Source organism: Doryrhamphus excisus, chromosome 9 (assembly GCF_030265055.1).
Source record: "Doryrhamphus excisus isolate RoL2022-K1 chromosome 9, RoL_Dexc_1.0, whole genome shotgun sequence".
In the NCBI taxonomy this organism is placed as follows: Eukaryota; Metazoa; Chordata; class Actinopteri; order Syngnathiformes; family Syngnathidae; genus Doryrhamphus; species Doryrhamphus excisus.
This window is the reverse complement of record NC_080474.1, coordinates 14,770,481-14,784,273: the sequence shown is the minus strand read 5'-3', so window position 1 is coordinate 14,784,273 and position 13,793 is coordinate 14,770,481. Positions and strand designations below refer to the sequence as shown.

Genomic DNA, 13,793 nt, shown 5'->3' with positions numbered 1-13,793 from the left:
AGGGTGAACACTTATCAAAACATGCCCCCTATTGTGTTGCCTGTGCTGTTATTTTTCTGACAAATACGCCACATGGTAGTTCTGGTATTAATTAAGTCAGATTGACTTGACATTTCTCAGCAAAAGTACACTGTCCGCCATGAAACAAAACGTAGGGTTAAAACTTGACATATGTCACGTAGGGTTGACAACAAAATGACGCATCTCACATTGAGCTTCCGACGGACTGTGCCAATCAATGCCAGCTTTTTTGACCACTCGGTTACCACATCTATCTTAGTTCGACTATTTTTTTTACACGCTTTGACCCGAATTAGGATAAGTGGCATAGAAAATATATGGATGGATGAATTAGCAGACACGGACCCAGATTTTCGGGTCCTTTGGAACATCGAAGTTCTGTTGTGTATTTTTTCAGATATTACGACTTAGGCTAGGCTTGGGCTTATTGTGTGAATTTGTGATTGGTAGGAGACCAGTCCAAGACCCACCTCTCATCTGAAGCCCCGAGACCCCAATGAAAACAAACGGTATAGAAAATAAATTGATATACAAATCAAGCTTGTGCACCCAAAAAAATGATTACGTTTTTTGATCCACCAATCAACAAATAAACTTCCTGTTTCAAATAGAATTGGCATTTAAACAGTCCTCTTCATCATAGTATACAACTACTTTATCAGTTATTAGCAATTTATTACTATCATTAAGTCTGTAGTTTTTTTTACAGTAAGCATAAACCATGACTATCATTGCACTATATTGTTATACCTGTCACTTAAACACTTATAGCCAAAAGTAAGTTTAGAAAACAGGAGGTGAACAAATCTATTGCAGTTGATCTAAAACTGATTAATAAGATTAAGTCAACCTTGCTTCTTTCTACTCCTTCCAAACTGTGAATTGTGCAATGGGATGCGCTCCAATTAAACCATTACCATTAACATTACCATTGACATTGATACATCATGTGACCAAGACCACAACAGTTGATGAATACTACGTCACCGTTGTAATATTTCAAAAAGGAAATATTACAATGGGGACTCACAAGGGTGCTGGAGTCTATCCCAGCTGTCTTCAGGCGAGAGGCGGGGTACACCCTGGACTGGTCGCCAGCCAATCACAGGGCACATATAGACAAACAACCATTCACACTCACATTCATACCTATGGACAATTTGGAGTCGCCAATTAACCTAGCATGTTTTTGGAATGTGGGAGGAAACCGGAGTACCCGGAGAAAACCCACGCATGCACAGGGAGAACATGCAAACTCCACACAGAGATGGCGTAATGGAACTCGGGTCTTCTAACTGTGAGGTCTGCGCGCTAACCACTTGCCCGCCGTGCCGCCTAATCAGGAGCTGAATGGCAAAATTCACAGCAGATGATTTTTGGCGTCCGTCAGTTTTTATGTGTGCACCCGTCACTAGAAAATGTTTACCCATGATGTAGAATATACACTGATAGTATTGCAATACATGCTGTATTTTTGTACGTCCCAGGACACTAATGTGGGTCTTGGGGAAGCACCTCACTCCTGCAATCAGGCCCCCCATTTTTGGGGGGGTTTAATAGCCTGCTGAGTAGTAATTGGTATACAAGCTGCTGCTTGGCATCCCTTGCTTAATATTGTTCGGCAATACTCTACTTCCGAGTGTGTGCTGCCATCTTTCTTATGGAAATCAAGAGAGAGCTTCTTTCATTTCCAACCAGTGTCCTTCTCTTTAGAGGCGTCTCCATGCAGATCTCCTTGCACCCTTTTTGGCGAGTGATGTTTCGTCGAGAAATAAATGAAGACTTGCTGTTGTTGTTGTTTTTTTTTATTACCTTGAACACGCCTGCCAAGTGAGAGGAGAAAAAAAAATCAACAGGAAAAAAAAAAAAAAAACCTCAATCAGATCCAATGAGGTCTTCTTGAAAGCAGGCGCAGGAACGAGCGTTTGATCCTTGCCGTTCAAAGTCCCACGTGGAGGGACGGACGATGTTTGTGCCTAACTTTGACCTTCCGTCTGCACTTTGAAAGTTGTTTCCATGAAAGAACTACCCCAAGTACCCCTCACCGGCCCCCCCGCCTTTCTCCCTCAGCAGTGTCTTTATTAGGCTCTCTTTGCCATTTAAACATCTTCAATTCCCCCCAATTAGGCGTCCTTCGGCAGACGCAATTGAATTATTTAAAAGATTTGATATCGTCTGATGCCATAATGGAATAATGTGCATATGTATTAATATATGAAAGGGGCGGAAAATGCTTTTTATTATGCCGACTGAAAGTCAATTTCTGGCTCTCTTTCGGCTGATATAATTAGTCGTGTTTGTCGCGCTTTAACGAGTCATTGGCGGCGCTCAAGGTTTCTTTTATATTTAAATATTGAGATATTTCCATAATACCACAGCATAATTGATTCTTTTTTATTGCTGTGTAAACTTTGGTCGGTGAACCACTGTGTGTATAGTTTTTAATCCCCTCTTTTCTTTATTATTATTGAGTTCTATTATTAACGTACCGCCGTAAAACATTTATGCCTGTTATGTTAACATGGAGAATGATTCCCCTCCAATAGATGTAAAGCTTTACTGTTATTGGACTTTTTAAAAGGGGGATATCTCAAGGGTGGGAATCGCTAAATCGCCGAATTAACGGCATCTCTTCGTCGAGTTTCAGAAGTTTCTCCCCTCTTGGCCGTCATACGCATCGTTGACTAACCAACGACCTCTCTCTTACAGGCCTGGAGCTCCCCTTCATGATGATGCCACACCCCCTAATACCCGTCAGCCTGCCGCCGGCCTCCGTCACTATGGCGATGAGCCAGATGAACCACCTCAGCACCATCGCCAACATGGCCGCCGCTGCCCAGGGCCAGAGTCTGCCCTCGAGGATGGTCACCTCTGTCATCAAGGTATCTTTTGATGCAGAATGGACAACCGCCAAGGCCCAAAACATGTTAGCTTGGATAGATTGCAAAGTGTACACCAGTGGCTAAGGACAGCAGCTTCAGAAAAATAAAGAAAACTTATTTTTCGAACCTGTTTAGCTAAGTTTAGCGATATCAAGAATGTGTTTTTAGTGACTTAGTGGAGTAAATAGAGTCTGAGGTGAGCAAAAAATCAGTTTTTCGCAACCCTTACTGTATTTGAAAAACACACAATCTTCCAATAGTCACATGTTTAAAAATGGAAAGTATTTATTGGAGGTATTTCTTCAGGCCAATACTCCCTAAAAATGTGTACAATTCCCAAAATTGCTAGTTGCTAGTTGCTAGTCTAACAACTGTATCAAATGATCATAACAATAGCAAAACAATAAGTTGGCAGAAATACCATAAAGCAAACTCCACACTGAGATGTCCAAGTGATGATTCGAACCCAGGTCTTCCTGAGTGTGTGGCCAATATGCTAACCACTCGGCAACAAGAAATTGATTGGTTCCTCCCTGTCAAAACTTTAAGGAAATGTGTTATTTTGCATCGTCATGCTCGCTAACTAACAAGAAAAAAAGCATTCTTAGTCGAAAGTCGATAAAGTCCTATCATCAGTTTCTGATTCACATCCAAACGTGAGCCTATACTGGATATTTATATTTTGGATTGTGTGCTGGTGTTGTGGCTGCAGGGTTTGCAGGAGCGCATCCCGGACAGTCCCTCTCCGGCCCCATCCTTAGAGGACAACAGGAGGCCCGGCAGTCACCCGTCGTCTCACCGCAGCAGCAGCGTATCCAGCTCCCCAGCCCACACAGAAAGCTCCTCGGACAGGATACGTACGTCTCCTTCTTAACTTGACATTTTTCACATATGAATATATTTTCTTAAATGTCATGTTTGTCCGCTCCACATTGTTATTGTCCTCAGCGCCACATCACAACGGCCTGTCCATGAACCAGGCCCTGCTAGGCTTGTCCCCCAACATCCCACCTGGGCCTAAAGAGGGAGACCTTGCACACGACATGAGCCATGAAGTGAAAAGGATGCATGCTGAGAAAGGTCAGTCGGGTTTCATTATCTAAAAGGATCCTCAACTGAGGATGTCCGTTTTTCATTCATAACATGCCATCATCATGCCTCTAACAAATATGTACATTATTATCAGCCGTGGCTGTAGGCAACCTCTTAATGTGTTTTTTTTTGTTTTTTTTTTTTTTTACACCATGTGTCTACATGTGCTTTAACATTCAGCAGTTAGTGTGAAACTCATTTGCAGGGCTGTTGTTTGCAATGACTTCATCAGCAGCAGTTTGTTGCTTAATAATATTACAACATTGGTTCAGTTGCTACAGTGCTGTGTAATACACTTGTTAGTAAAGGACTATGAAGAGGAATCTATTCATTTGAGCTAAGGTAACGTCAGCAAATTGCATCTTTTTTTTCAGGGATTATTATGTTCTCACTGGTTAAGGCTAATTGCTGGATTCGAAGGGGTCGAATTAGGTCAAAAAGTTTTGTCAAACTGTCCCAGAACGTAACCTTTTTTGGATGAAAATGAAAGGTCAGAAAATTAATCTGAAAATGGATTAAAAGGAAACGTAAAAGGTGATCTTAAAAGGTTTAATCTCCATGCCATTAGGAAAGCAACCTAAAAGGCTGCTATTTTTGAAGGGAATATGACTTTTTTATTGTTTATTGATAGTTCGAAGGATTACACAAAAACTACTTAACCAGGGTTAATTAAACTTTATACAGGTATAGTGCACAGGACAAGAAAGGAGCTAGAACTCTTCAGTGCTTTATTATTATTATTATTATTATTATTATTATTATTATTATTATTATTATTATTATTATTATTATTATTATTATTATTATTATTATTATTATTATTATTGTTATTGTTATTGTTATTGTTATTGTTATTGTTATTGTTATTATTATTATTATTATTATTATTATTTTATGAATTCATTAATTTGGAATTAATGTATTATAAGTCACTTTTTATCTATTCATTTCATATATTTAATACATATTTTTTTATTTTGTATTAAAATGTAACAAAAATTGTTAATTTAACTATTAACAATTTATATATTGTTTGTATGAAATTATTTTGTCTTTATTTTTTAAATTCCCCATTCATTCCAATTCTTTGTTATACTTTTTATTGTATTCATTTTTTTATTAATATATGTATACATTTTTTCCTCCCTTTAATTTGACATTGTAATTAATGTACTAGCTCAGCCTGTCATGTACCATAGGGATGGGTGAATAATGTTCAAGTGATGCACCCCGGTCTTGAGTAGTTGTATTAATTGGTGGCAGGGGTTTCTATTGTATTACTATACTCCCGGAAAAGGGCATCAAATAATAGAATTTCCAATTCTCTGTTGGTTTTTAAAGGGAGCAGCGTAGGTTGTGATGCTAAGCAGTGGGTGATGCAGGGTGGGGCGAGGTGATAATGATATTAGAACCACTGTGGAAATCATTGGGCTTCTTGCTCCCTGTTGGATAGGCTGACATGAAAATCACTATTAGCCCTTCACTCACAGGGTATGAAGCAGTGAATGGGAATAATTAGCAGGAGCATGAACACAATTTATGGGTCACAAAACTCAAACTCCGTGTGTGTGTGTGTGTGTGTGTCACAGATCTTCCTTATATTGCAGCGATATAAATCTCCTTACACAATAGATGACTTGCTATTACTTTGCTTTATTATGTCCCACTTTGATTACCAGTAAAATGTGAATAAAGTCCTGGAACAGATATCAAATATACTGTATAACCATTTTAATGTGGCTAGTTACACAAAACATGTAAAACAAATGTTATATATATATATACTTAGATAGGTCAAAGGTCAAAGTATGGGTTTAGGTGAAAGTAACAGTAATGGTTACCGGTCAGGAAATCAAGGCCAGAAAGCAGAAGTGCCTCGTCTGATTATCAACCATCATTTTCTCAACAGTTTTTTTTTTTTTTTTTTTGCAAAAAGCAAATTAACACACTCTGCCTTGTCCATTCCTGATTAAGATTCTGCTCTTTCTCTCTAAGGTCTTGCTCCGTAGAATTTTTTTGTACATTTTTTTTAACAAAATAACCCATTAATGCATAGGAGTGCAACTAAATTAGTTACCAATTTGCTGAGCATGAATTAATGAAGAGAGAGCTCCTCGCAAAGCTCCCACAGTTGTAATTTTCATAATAACCCCCGGAACCTTTATTTGGCAGCTTGTTTAGTTTTTTTTTTTTTTTTCTGTTTGAAGGTTTTCATTAGTCTAATGAGGACTGTGCAAGGGCGAGCAGTCAGCACAATTTACATGAGGAAGCTATCATAATAAATGAGGCCATTTGAATAACATGCGCAGGTTTATGCAGCGAGATGAGAAAGATTGTCGCCCCGTCGCTACATTACAACTAGCTAATAACCAAAGTAATTCCAATAAAAGCTTTAAGTGAAGGGAATAAAATTAATGATAGATATATCCAAGTGTAATCATGTGACACGCAACGCACTAGATGAATAAAATAAACCATTGTTCATTGAGGCTTTGTTTATGGCGAGCATTTTAATTAGAGCCTGTTCATCATCGTCGCCGCATCACTTTGTTTAGATAAATGCGATAACATTGCCGCGCTTTAATGATATCGCCCCACTTGTTTGATCTTTACGATCCTGGCAGAGCATTAAATTAATCTGGAGCGCAGCGGGAGAAAATGGAGTATCCCTTCAACTCATATGGAGACCCTTCCGGAAAAAGAGTCAGCCACTCTTTGTTCGGAGATGTGTCACCTAGCGCTAGACTAGCCAGATGGTTTGGATTTTTTTTTTTTTTTGGTATTTGGTCCAACAAGAGAGAGACATCACATGATGTGTATTTTAAGAGTATAAAGCTATCTCACATGTGACTAATTGAACGCCTTCAAACGTTTAAAAGTCTGCTTCCGACAAGCCTCTGTCTGGTGAAAAACAGCAGGTAGCACGACAGACGAAAGGAAAGGAAAAGCCTTTTTTTTTGGCTGTAAAACTCCACTTTGGACATCAAACACTTGACTTGGGTTTCTAAGGTGTTTTTGAAATTTGAGCCATATGCACGTACAGGATGACGGACTGAAGGACTCCACCGTCTACCTGAGCCTCCGTCGCTTAAAAAGGTTGAGAGGAGTCAGTTTTTATTCCTCAAGGCATTTACACATGGAGCAGACTACTCATACATTCAAGGAAGGGAGCATTTTAGTGACAGAGGCAAGGAAAAACTTGTTGACCAATGGTAGCCATATGCATGCACAGTGTGATCTATACAACATTAACACAATCGGTTTGAGGAGCTTGCTTTCCACTATCGCTAAAATACTCGACGTAAGTTATCTCCAGGCTCCTCAAAGCAAGCATTTCGGTGACAAGGCATAAAAAACGCTCAAACCGAACCGGTTGTCTTAATGTTGTATAGAGACAGAGGATAGAGAAAGACCTGAATTAGAGAGGAACATTTGGTCATTTTCTATGCTCATAAAGGAAGAAATGGAGGTTCCTGTGACTCTTAAGTGCATCATGGCATCCGTTGGCTTTGATTAAGGGAGATAAAAGCCTTTACTTTGACGCTAAAACACTTAAGAGTCAAGTTGATTTAATTCTTTAGCAGCCATTCACAACAAAAGTTGTCTAAAGTCAGCAAGTCTCCTCACGTATGAGAAAATCTCATAAAACAATTTGGCGACTGAGGGAAGGAAAAACCTTAAAGCACTTTGGCGACTGAGGGAAGGAAAAACCTCAAACAAACCATTTTGAAAATATTGAAAATGGAGGAAAGGCTATGGAGAGAGAAACAGAAAGTTCATACTGAAACTTATAAATTATTCAGTCATTCATTCACTCTAACTTTGTACATGTTTTACTTTATATGCATGCACACTGTAACAGAGTAGAGGAGTTACCATTCAACCTGAAGCCTTTCCTTGCCAAAATGCTGAACAGAGAGTGAAGGTTTCTCTAACGGCAATTCACAACAGTAGCTAAGGCTACTCATAAATTTAAAAAAATGTTCAGTGAAAAAGTAGTTTGGACACAGAGGCGAGGATAAACCTTGTTGTCTTAATAAGATGTAACAAAGGAGATGGAATAGAATAGATTAGAGAGTAATCTGAGGCTAAATTAAAAAAATAATAATTCACATTTTCTACCCTACCTTACCCAATGCCATGTACATATACCATACCGGTTTTATTTGTTGAGTGGTAATTCACAACAAAGTTATCTCAAGGCACTTCACACTCACACAAGAAAAGCGAGAACTTTGCTGACCGAGGTATAGAAGATATGGTGGAAAGAAAGTGGGCGAGAAAAGAGAAAGACTGAGTCAGTAAACATATTCTTGCCTTGTTGACCCAACTGGAGATATTTATATATTGAAAGGAAACAAATGGGGTTATACTGTATGTTGCACTAAAGGGGACCTATGATGCTTTTTCCACTTTTCTGACCTATAAATGTAGTTAAAATGTTGTATTCTCGTGTTAAACGATGCCAAAGTTTTGGCTAATGAGGTTTGCGCATTTGGAAGTGAGCCATGAAAAAAGTTTGGAGTGGCTCAAAACGCTCAGTTTCAGAAGGCTTTGTAAACCTGTACCTTTGTGATGTCACAGAGGGACAGATTTCCTTATATGGTTCATAGTTAGGAAGCAATTTGGGCGTGTGACCAATCACATCAGAGCGCCTGGAGGCGGGTTGTTGGTGGAATAAATTAAAAGAGATAGTTTTGGCAGCAAGCACAAATCAAAGGAAATACAGATGGAATAGGTGCAGATTCTGGAAAATCTAAAAAAGTTTTATTTGCGGGTTATTGTGTGTAGCTGCTCTATAGGAGACCACAACTCAATACAGAGTGTTGGGGGAAAAAAGTGCTCTCTATGCAGTCTATTCCACAAAAACTTTGCGTTATGCTTTATGTAGTAAAAGTAGAAAAGTTAGCCTAATCCCCTTTAAAGAAAAACTGCACTTTTGGGGTGAATTTGACCTATTTTGACAATTAAAGCCCTTAAAAAACACCCAAATAAGGCAAACAATGTTCCATTTAGATAGGGCAGTGACTAGCCACGTTTACATGAGGAGATTTTCCTCTTTTCGAATGACGTACCAGAAAACAGTGTATACATGGAAAGGAATATTCCAATCTCCTGTCTACATGCAACGCTATAATCAAACGGAATAGTCAATGGGGCATGCGCAGTAAAATGTAAACAACATCACATGATTCATCAAAGATGGCGGACGAGAGTGTGATTACCACGGTTGTTGGGACAGTTGCTACACTTTTTTTAAAGCAGCAACTTGAACGTTCAGTTCTTTTAAAGTTTGTATCAAAAACGAACTTTCCGATGTAGTCCAGTGATGACTGCTCGCCGTAATTTTCAAAACCTGAGAGACGTCTGTGTCAACTTTCCGATTGAGCGGGTACACAATACCTCAATCGGATTGGGGAAAGGAATATTCCACCCCTGTGAATCCGATTATATATTCATTCGGATTGGCACTTTTCTTTCGGAATGAGGTGTATATTTGGAATTGGAATATTTGGGTCCATGTAAACGTGGCTACTGAACGCAGGTCGGTCTGCCAAACCCAAGGAAGTTTGAAACCCACCCTTGACATTAACGTTCATGCATCAGGTATCTATGTTCAATCTGGAATGGATCCACCTCGTCCCAAAACAGAACTTTGGATAAATTGCGTCAATTGCGTCTGTCATCTTGAAAGGCAATGTAGTTTTACTTTATTTTTGTTTTAATACACTCTGTGCATGCGTGGGTTTTCTCCGGGTACTCCGGTTTCCTCCCACATTCCAAAAACATGCTAGGTTAATTGGTGACTCCAAATTGTCCATAGGTATGAATGTGAGTGTGAATGGTTGTTTGTCTATATGTGCCCTGTGATTGGCTGGCCACCAGTCCAGGGTGTACCCCGCCTCTCGCCCAAAGACAGCTGGGATAGGCTCCAGCACCCTCCGCGACCCAAGTGAGGAAAAGCGGTAGAAAACGAATGAATGAATGAATGAATACACCATGTTAAATTCCATCTTTCTACATGTATGACAGTTAAGAATATTTGTAAATGTTACTTGGAGCAAATTGTGTTGGACTTTAGAGGTTTCACTGTGATGAATGAATCTCGCTAGTGTTAACATTTCGGGGTCATGTTGGACAAAAGATGAAAAAGACAAAAGTGTGAATACTCCCCTTTGTAGTCTTAAATCTTAAAGCTATTTCCCTGACATTGACGCTTATGTCTATCATTAAAAGTTTGACATGTTCTGCGTAAGCGCCTTCTTTTCCTCTTCATGTGGCTGCCTTTTAATGCAGCATGTTGCATCGGGTCGTCCCAGTGTCCTTGGCGCTTGCAGCTTCAAACAGGGTGCTGACTACCTGACTTTTCCTCTGCGGTCGGTAGAGAGGCGAGATCATTAGCCATCAGAGCCCCCGAAATGTGACTTGGCAGACAATAATGCTTTGTGATCAAACAACTTGTCAAGTGCGTGCCGTCGAAATGAAAGAGTGCAAAAAAAATAATTCAATAGAGGATCAATCAAATTTTTCCAACCTTGGAGCGCGAGCGAGAATGCTGATGGTGCACAGCGAGCGGGGGGCTATTCCTCCAGGACGCCAGGAGTTCATTTGGATATTTGTTCTCCCGCTCATGAATGTTCCATCGCGTGACACCATCTCCCCGCTAATCACATTTCACTAGGTGGAGGTGGAAGTAAAGCGAGGGTTTGGTGGGGGGGGAGATGCTTTTAGGGACGTTGAAAAGAGAGAGCTTCTTTTTAATCTTTGAAATGCCTCAAAAGTGACAGAATGCTCTCTCCCTGCCAAGACGGCCGCCTCGGATGGGGAGATAAATATGCTGTGGTCAGCTAAGTGTATCTAGCGAGCGGAGAGGCAAATTTAATAATGCATTATCATTCACTGGCGAAGGTGAAATCTGCCTGTCCATCAGGACGCTCGGCCCTGTTTCATGTTACCCTTCGTTGCAAATGAACAAGTGCTTTACTCAGCCCGGCAGAGATGCACGCCAGACGGTCTCGCTAAATATGGACCGTCAGGAAAAAAAAAAAAAAAAAAAAAACAGGTCCGGAATCAAAGGAGAGATGAATGATCACATTCGCCTTGATTGGATTCACCGTTGTTTGCGACAAACGTCAACAAGCTTGACCACAGCAGGCACAGAACACAAAGATGTGATGATAACCATAGAAAAAGGAAATGGAAAAGTCCTGACTGTGCCGTAGCCGCAACTTGAACGTTCAGTTCTTTTAAAGTTTGTATCAAAAACGAACTTTCCGCTGTAGTCCAGTGATAACCGCTCGCCGCCATTTTCAAAACCTGAGAGTTACGTCGCAGCTGAGCATGCGCTGAAAGAACACACCCTGACAACTTTCCGATTGAGCGGGTACAAAATACCTCGGATTGGGGAAATCCTGTGAATCCGATTATATTCATTCGGATTGGCACTTTTCTTTCGGAATGAAGTGAATACAAAGGTTAGATTCATTCATTCATTCATTTTCTACCGCTTTTCCTCACAAGGGTCGCGGGGGGTTCTGGAGCCTATCCCAGCTGTCTTCGGGCGTGAACGGGGTACACCCTGGACTGGTCGCCAGCCAACCACAGGGCACATATAGACAAACAACCATTCACACTCACATTCATACCTATGGACAATTTGGAGTCGCCAATTAACCTAGCATGTTTTTGGAATGTGGGAGGAAACCGGAGTACCCGGAGAAAACCCATGCATGCATGGGGAGAACATGCAAACTCCACACAGAGATGCCGAGGGTGGAATTGAACCCTGGTCTCCTAGCTGTGAGGTCTGCGTGCTAACCACTAGGCCGCCGTGCCGCCCCCAAAGATTATTTCCGAAAAAAGTCCGGAAAAGTCCTGACTGTGCTGTCGGAATACCGACATTCAAACAAACGCTCTTAGTGTGTACTTTTAGTATTAACCACTCCTCAATATGTTTATTTAGTTTCTCATTTTTTACTCTACTTTCGCTCTTAATTTCTTGAGGGAAGTATAATTTCTAGTTCTATTCAGCACTCGTGCAGCATCTCATGTTTTTTTGAACAATAACAGTTTTTTTGGGGAGGGGATGTTGTTATCCTGAGAGCACACAAGGTGAGTTTTACATATCTGAGCATCTGCTATTATGCAGATTGCAGCATCGCCGGCGCCCTTGGACAACAACAGCATTAAGCAATTATGAAGATTATGTACAATGCAGAATTTGCGATTCAAAACAAATACACATCTTAGCGGCGGACAGATAAGGTTGACCCTGAATATGTATTTCTGTACTTTTGGAGACGGCATTATTTAATATTTGCATGTAAACAGTAATTAAGGGACGCTGGGCCACATGCGGGGGCCTCGCCAAGGTAAACAGCAAGCGGCCATGCTCGTTTACAGACTCACCAGGGCTGCTGCTCATAAAAAAAAACACACAGACACACACACAAAACAGAATACAATGGTGAGCCGCTCTTATCTGTTGGACTTGAGGACATTGTGAGTCAAACCTTTAAATTTTCACTCGGCGATAATTACGCCAGCTTTTATATCGTTCCAGTGAGAAAGTAAATCATTCTAATAAAGAGAGGAAGAATAGAGGGCGGGGGGGTTGGAAAAGTGCTCCAGGACTAATTTCCCTTCACTCTGTAACTCCCTCCTTTTCTTCTCTGCTCTCTATTCTGTTTTTTTTTTTTTTTTATTGAAAGCTTTTTTCCTAACTATTGCAGTCACCTTGACTTTGCAGCCTTACAGCATGTTGCTTATCCCCCCGCCTGTCAATTAGGTGTTTGGAAATTAATCTCTTTAGCTGGAAATACCAGTGCCAGCTTTTCTTTCTGTCTGCAAATGAAGTGTTATTAATTCCGCCGCGCTGCGAATAATGTTATCAAAACAGATTTCCGCGCGTTTAACACGTCTCCACGATTAAAAGGCCCCTTAAGTATTTTTATAACTGTGAAAGCGACTAATGGATTTGCAAAGTGCTTCCATAAGCTGCTCCTTTTCAAGTTCTTCCTTGTTTTGTTTATTTTCTCATCATCGTCAAGTACGGCGCATCCATGCTGGATTAGTGACTGGGCTAACACAGCCTGCTCTGATCTAAACACACCGCCAGTAATGCAGACCCGCCAACATGTATGCAATGCTTGTACAGTTGTCGCCACTCCTACTTCGTTCAAATTTTGTGGCTTCAGTCTATTATGGTTTTTCCAAAAAATATTGAATACGAATATTAGTAAAAACATATGCATATGTAAGCTAATGTTACCTTTTTTCCTGAATTAATCATTTTCACATGTGAAAATTGCTAAATTAATTATAATACAAGCACGGCGGTCGAGTGGTTAGGGCGCAGACCTCACAGATAGGAGACCAGGGTTCAATTCCACCCTCTGCCATCTCTGTGTGGAGTTTGCATGTTCTCCCCGTGCATGCGTGGGTTTTCTCCGGGTACTCCGGTTTCCTCCCACATTCCAAAAAACATGCTGGGTTAATTGGAATGTGAGTGTGAATGGTTGTTTGTCTATATGTGCCCTGTGATTGGCTGGCGACCAGTCCAGGGTGTACCCCGCCTCTCGCCCAAAGACAGTTGGGATAGGCTCCAGCACCCCCGCGAACCTCGTGAGGAAAAAGCGATAGTAAATGAATGAATGAATAATTATAATACAAGTACAAGGCATTTAAAACACATATTTGTGATCGGTGGAAGAAGACACCCTAAATGGGGCAGATGACAACCAAGGTTCAATTTTATATCAAAATAGTTGTGGACGAGTACTCAAAAAATGTACTCTG

At 40.5% G+C, this 13,793-nt stretch overlaps 1 protein-coding gene across 2 annotated transcripts in view; it reads left to right on the top strand.

Annotated features, from left to right (window-relative positions):
• The window catches only part of dachd (dachshund d), a 140,641-nt gene that overhangs the window by 106,999 nt on the left and 19,849 nt on the right, over positions 1 to 13,793 (top strand). The window contains exons 4-6 of one of the 2 annotated variants that reach the window (XM_058083047.1): positions 2,731 to 2,903; positions 3,607 to 3,760; positions 3,852 to 3,983. In XM_058083047.1, coding sequence (XP_057939030.1) covers positions 2,731 to 2,903; positions 3,607 to 3,760; positions 3,852 to 3,983 — 459 coding nt within the window. The remainder of the gene's footprint in view (positions 1 to 2,730; positions 2,904 to 3,606; positions 3,761 to 3,851; positions 3,984 to 13,793) is intronic. The other variant, XM_058083046.1, reaches the window with a different exon arrangement.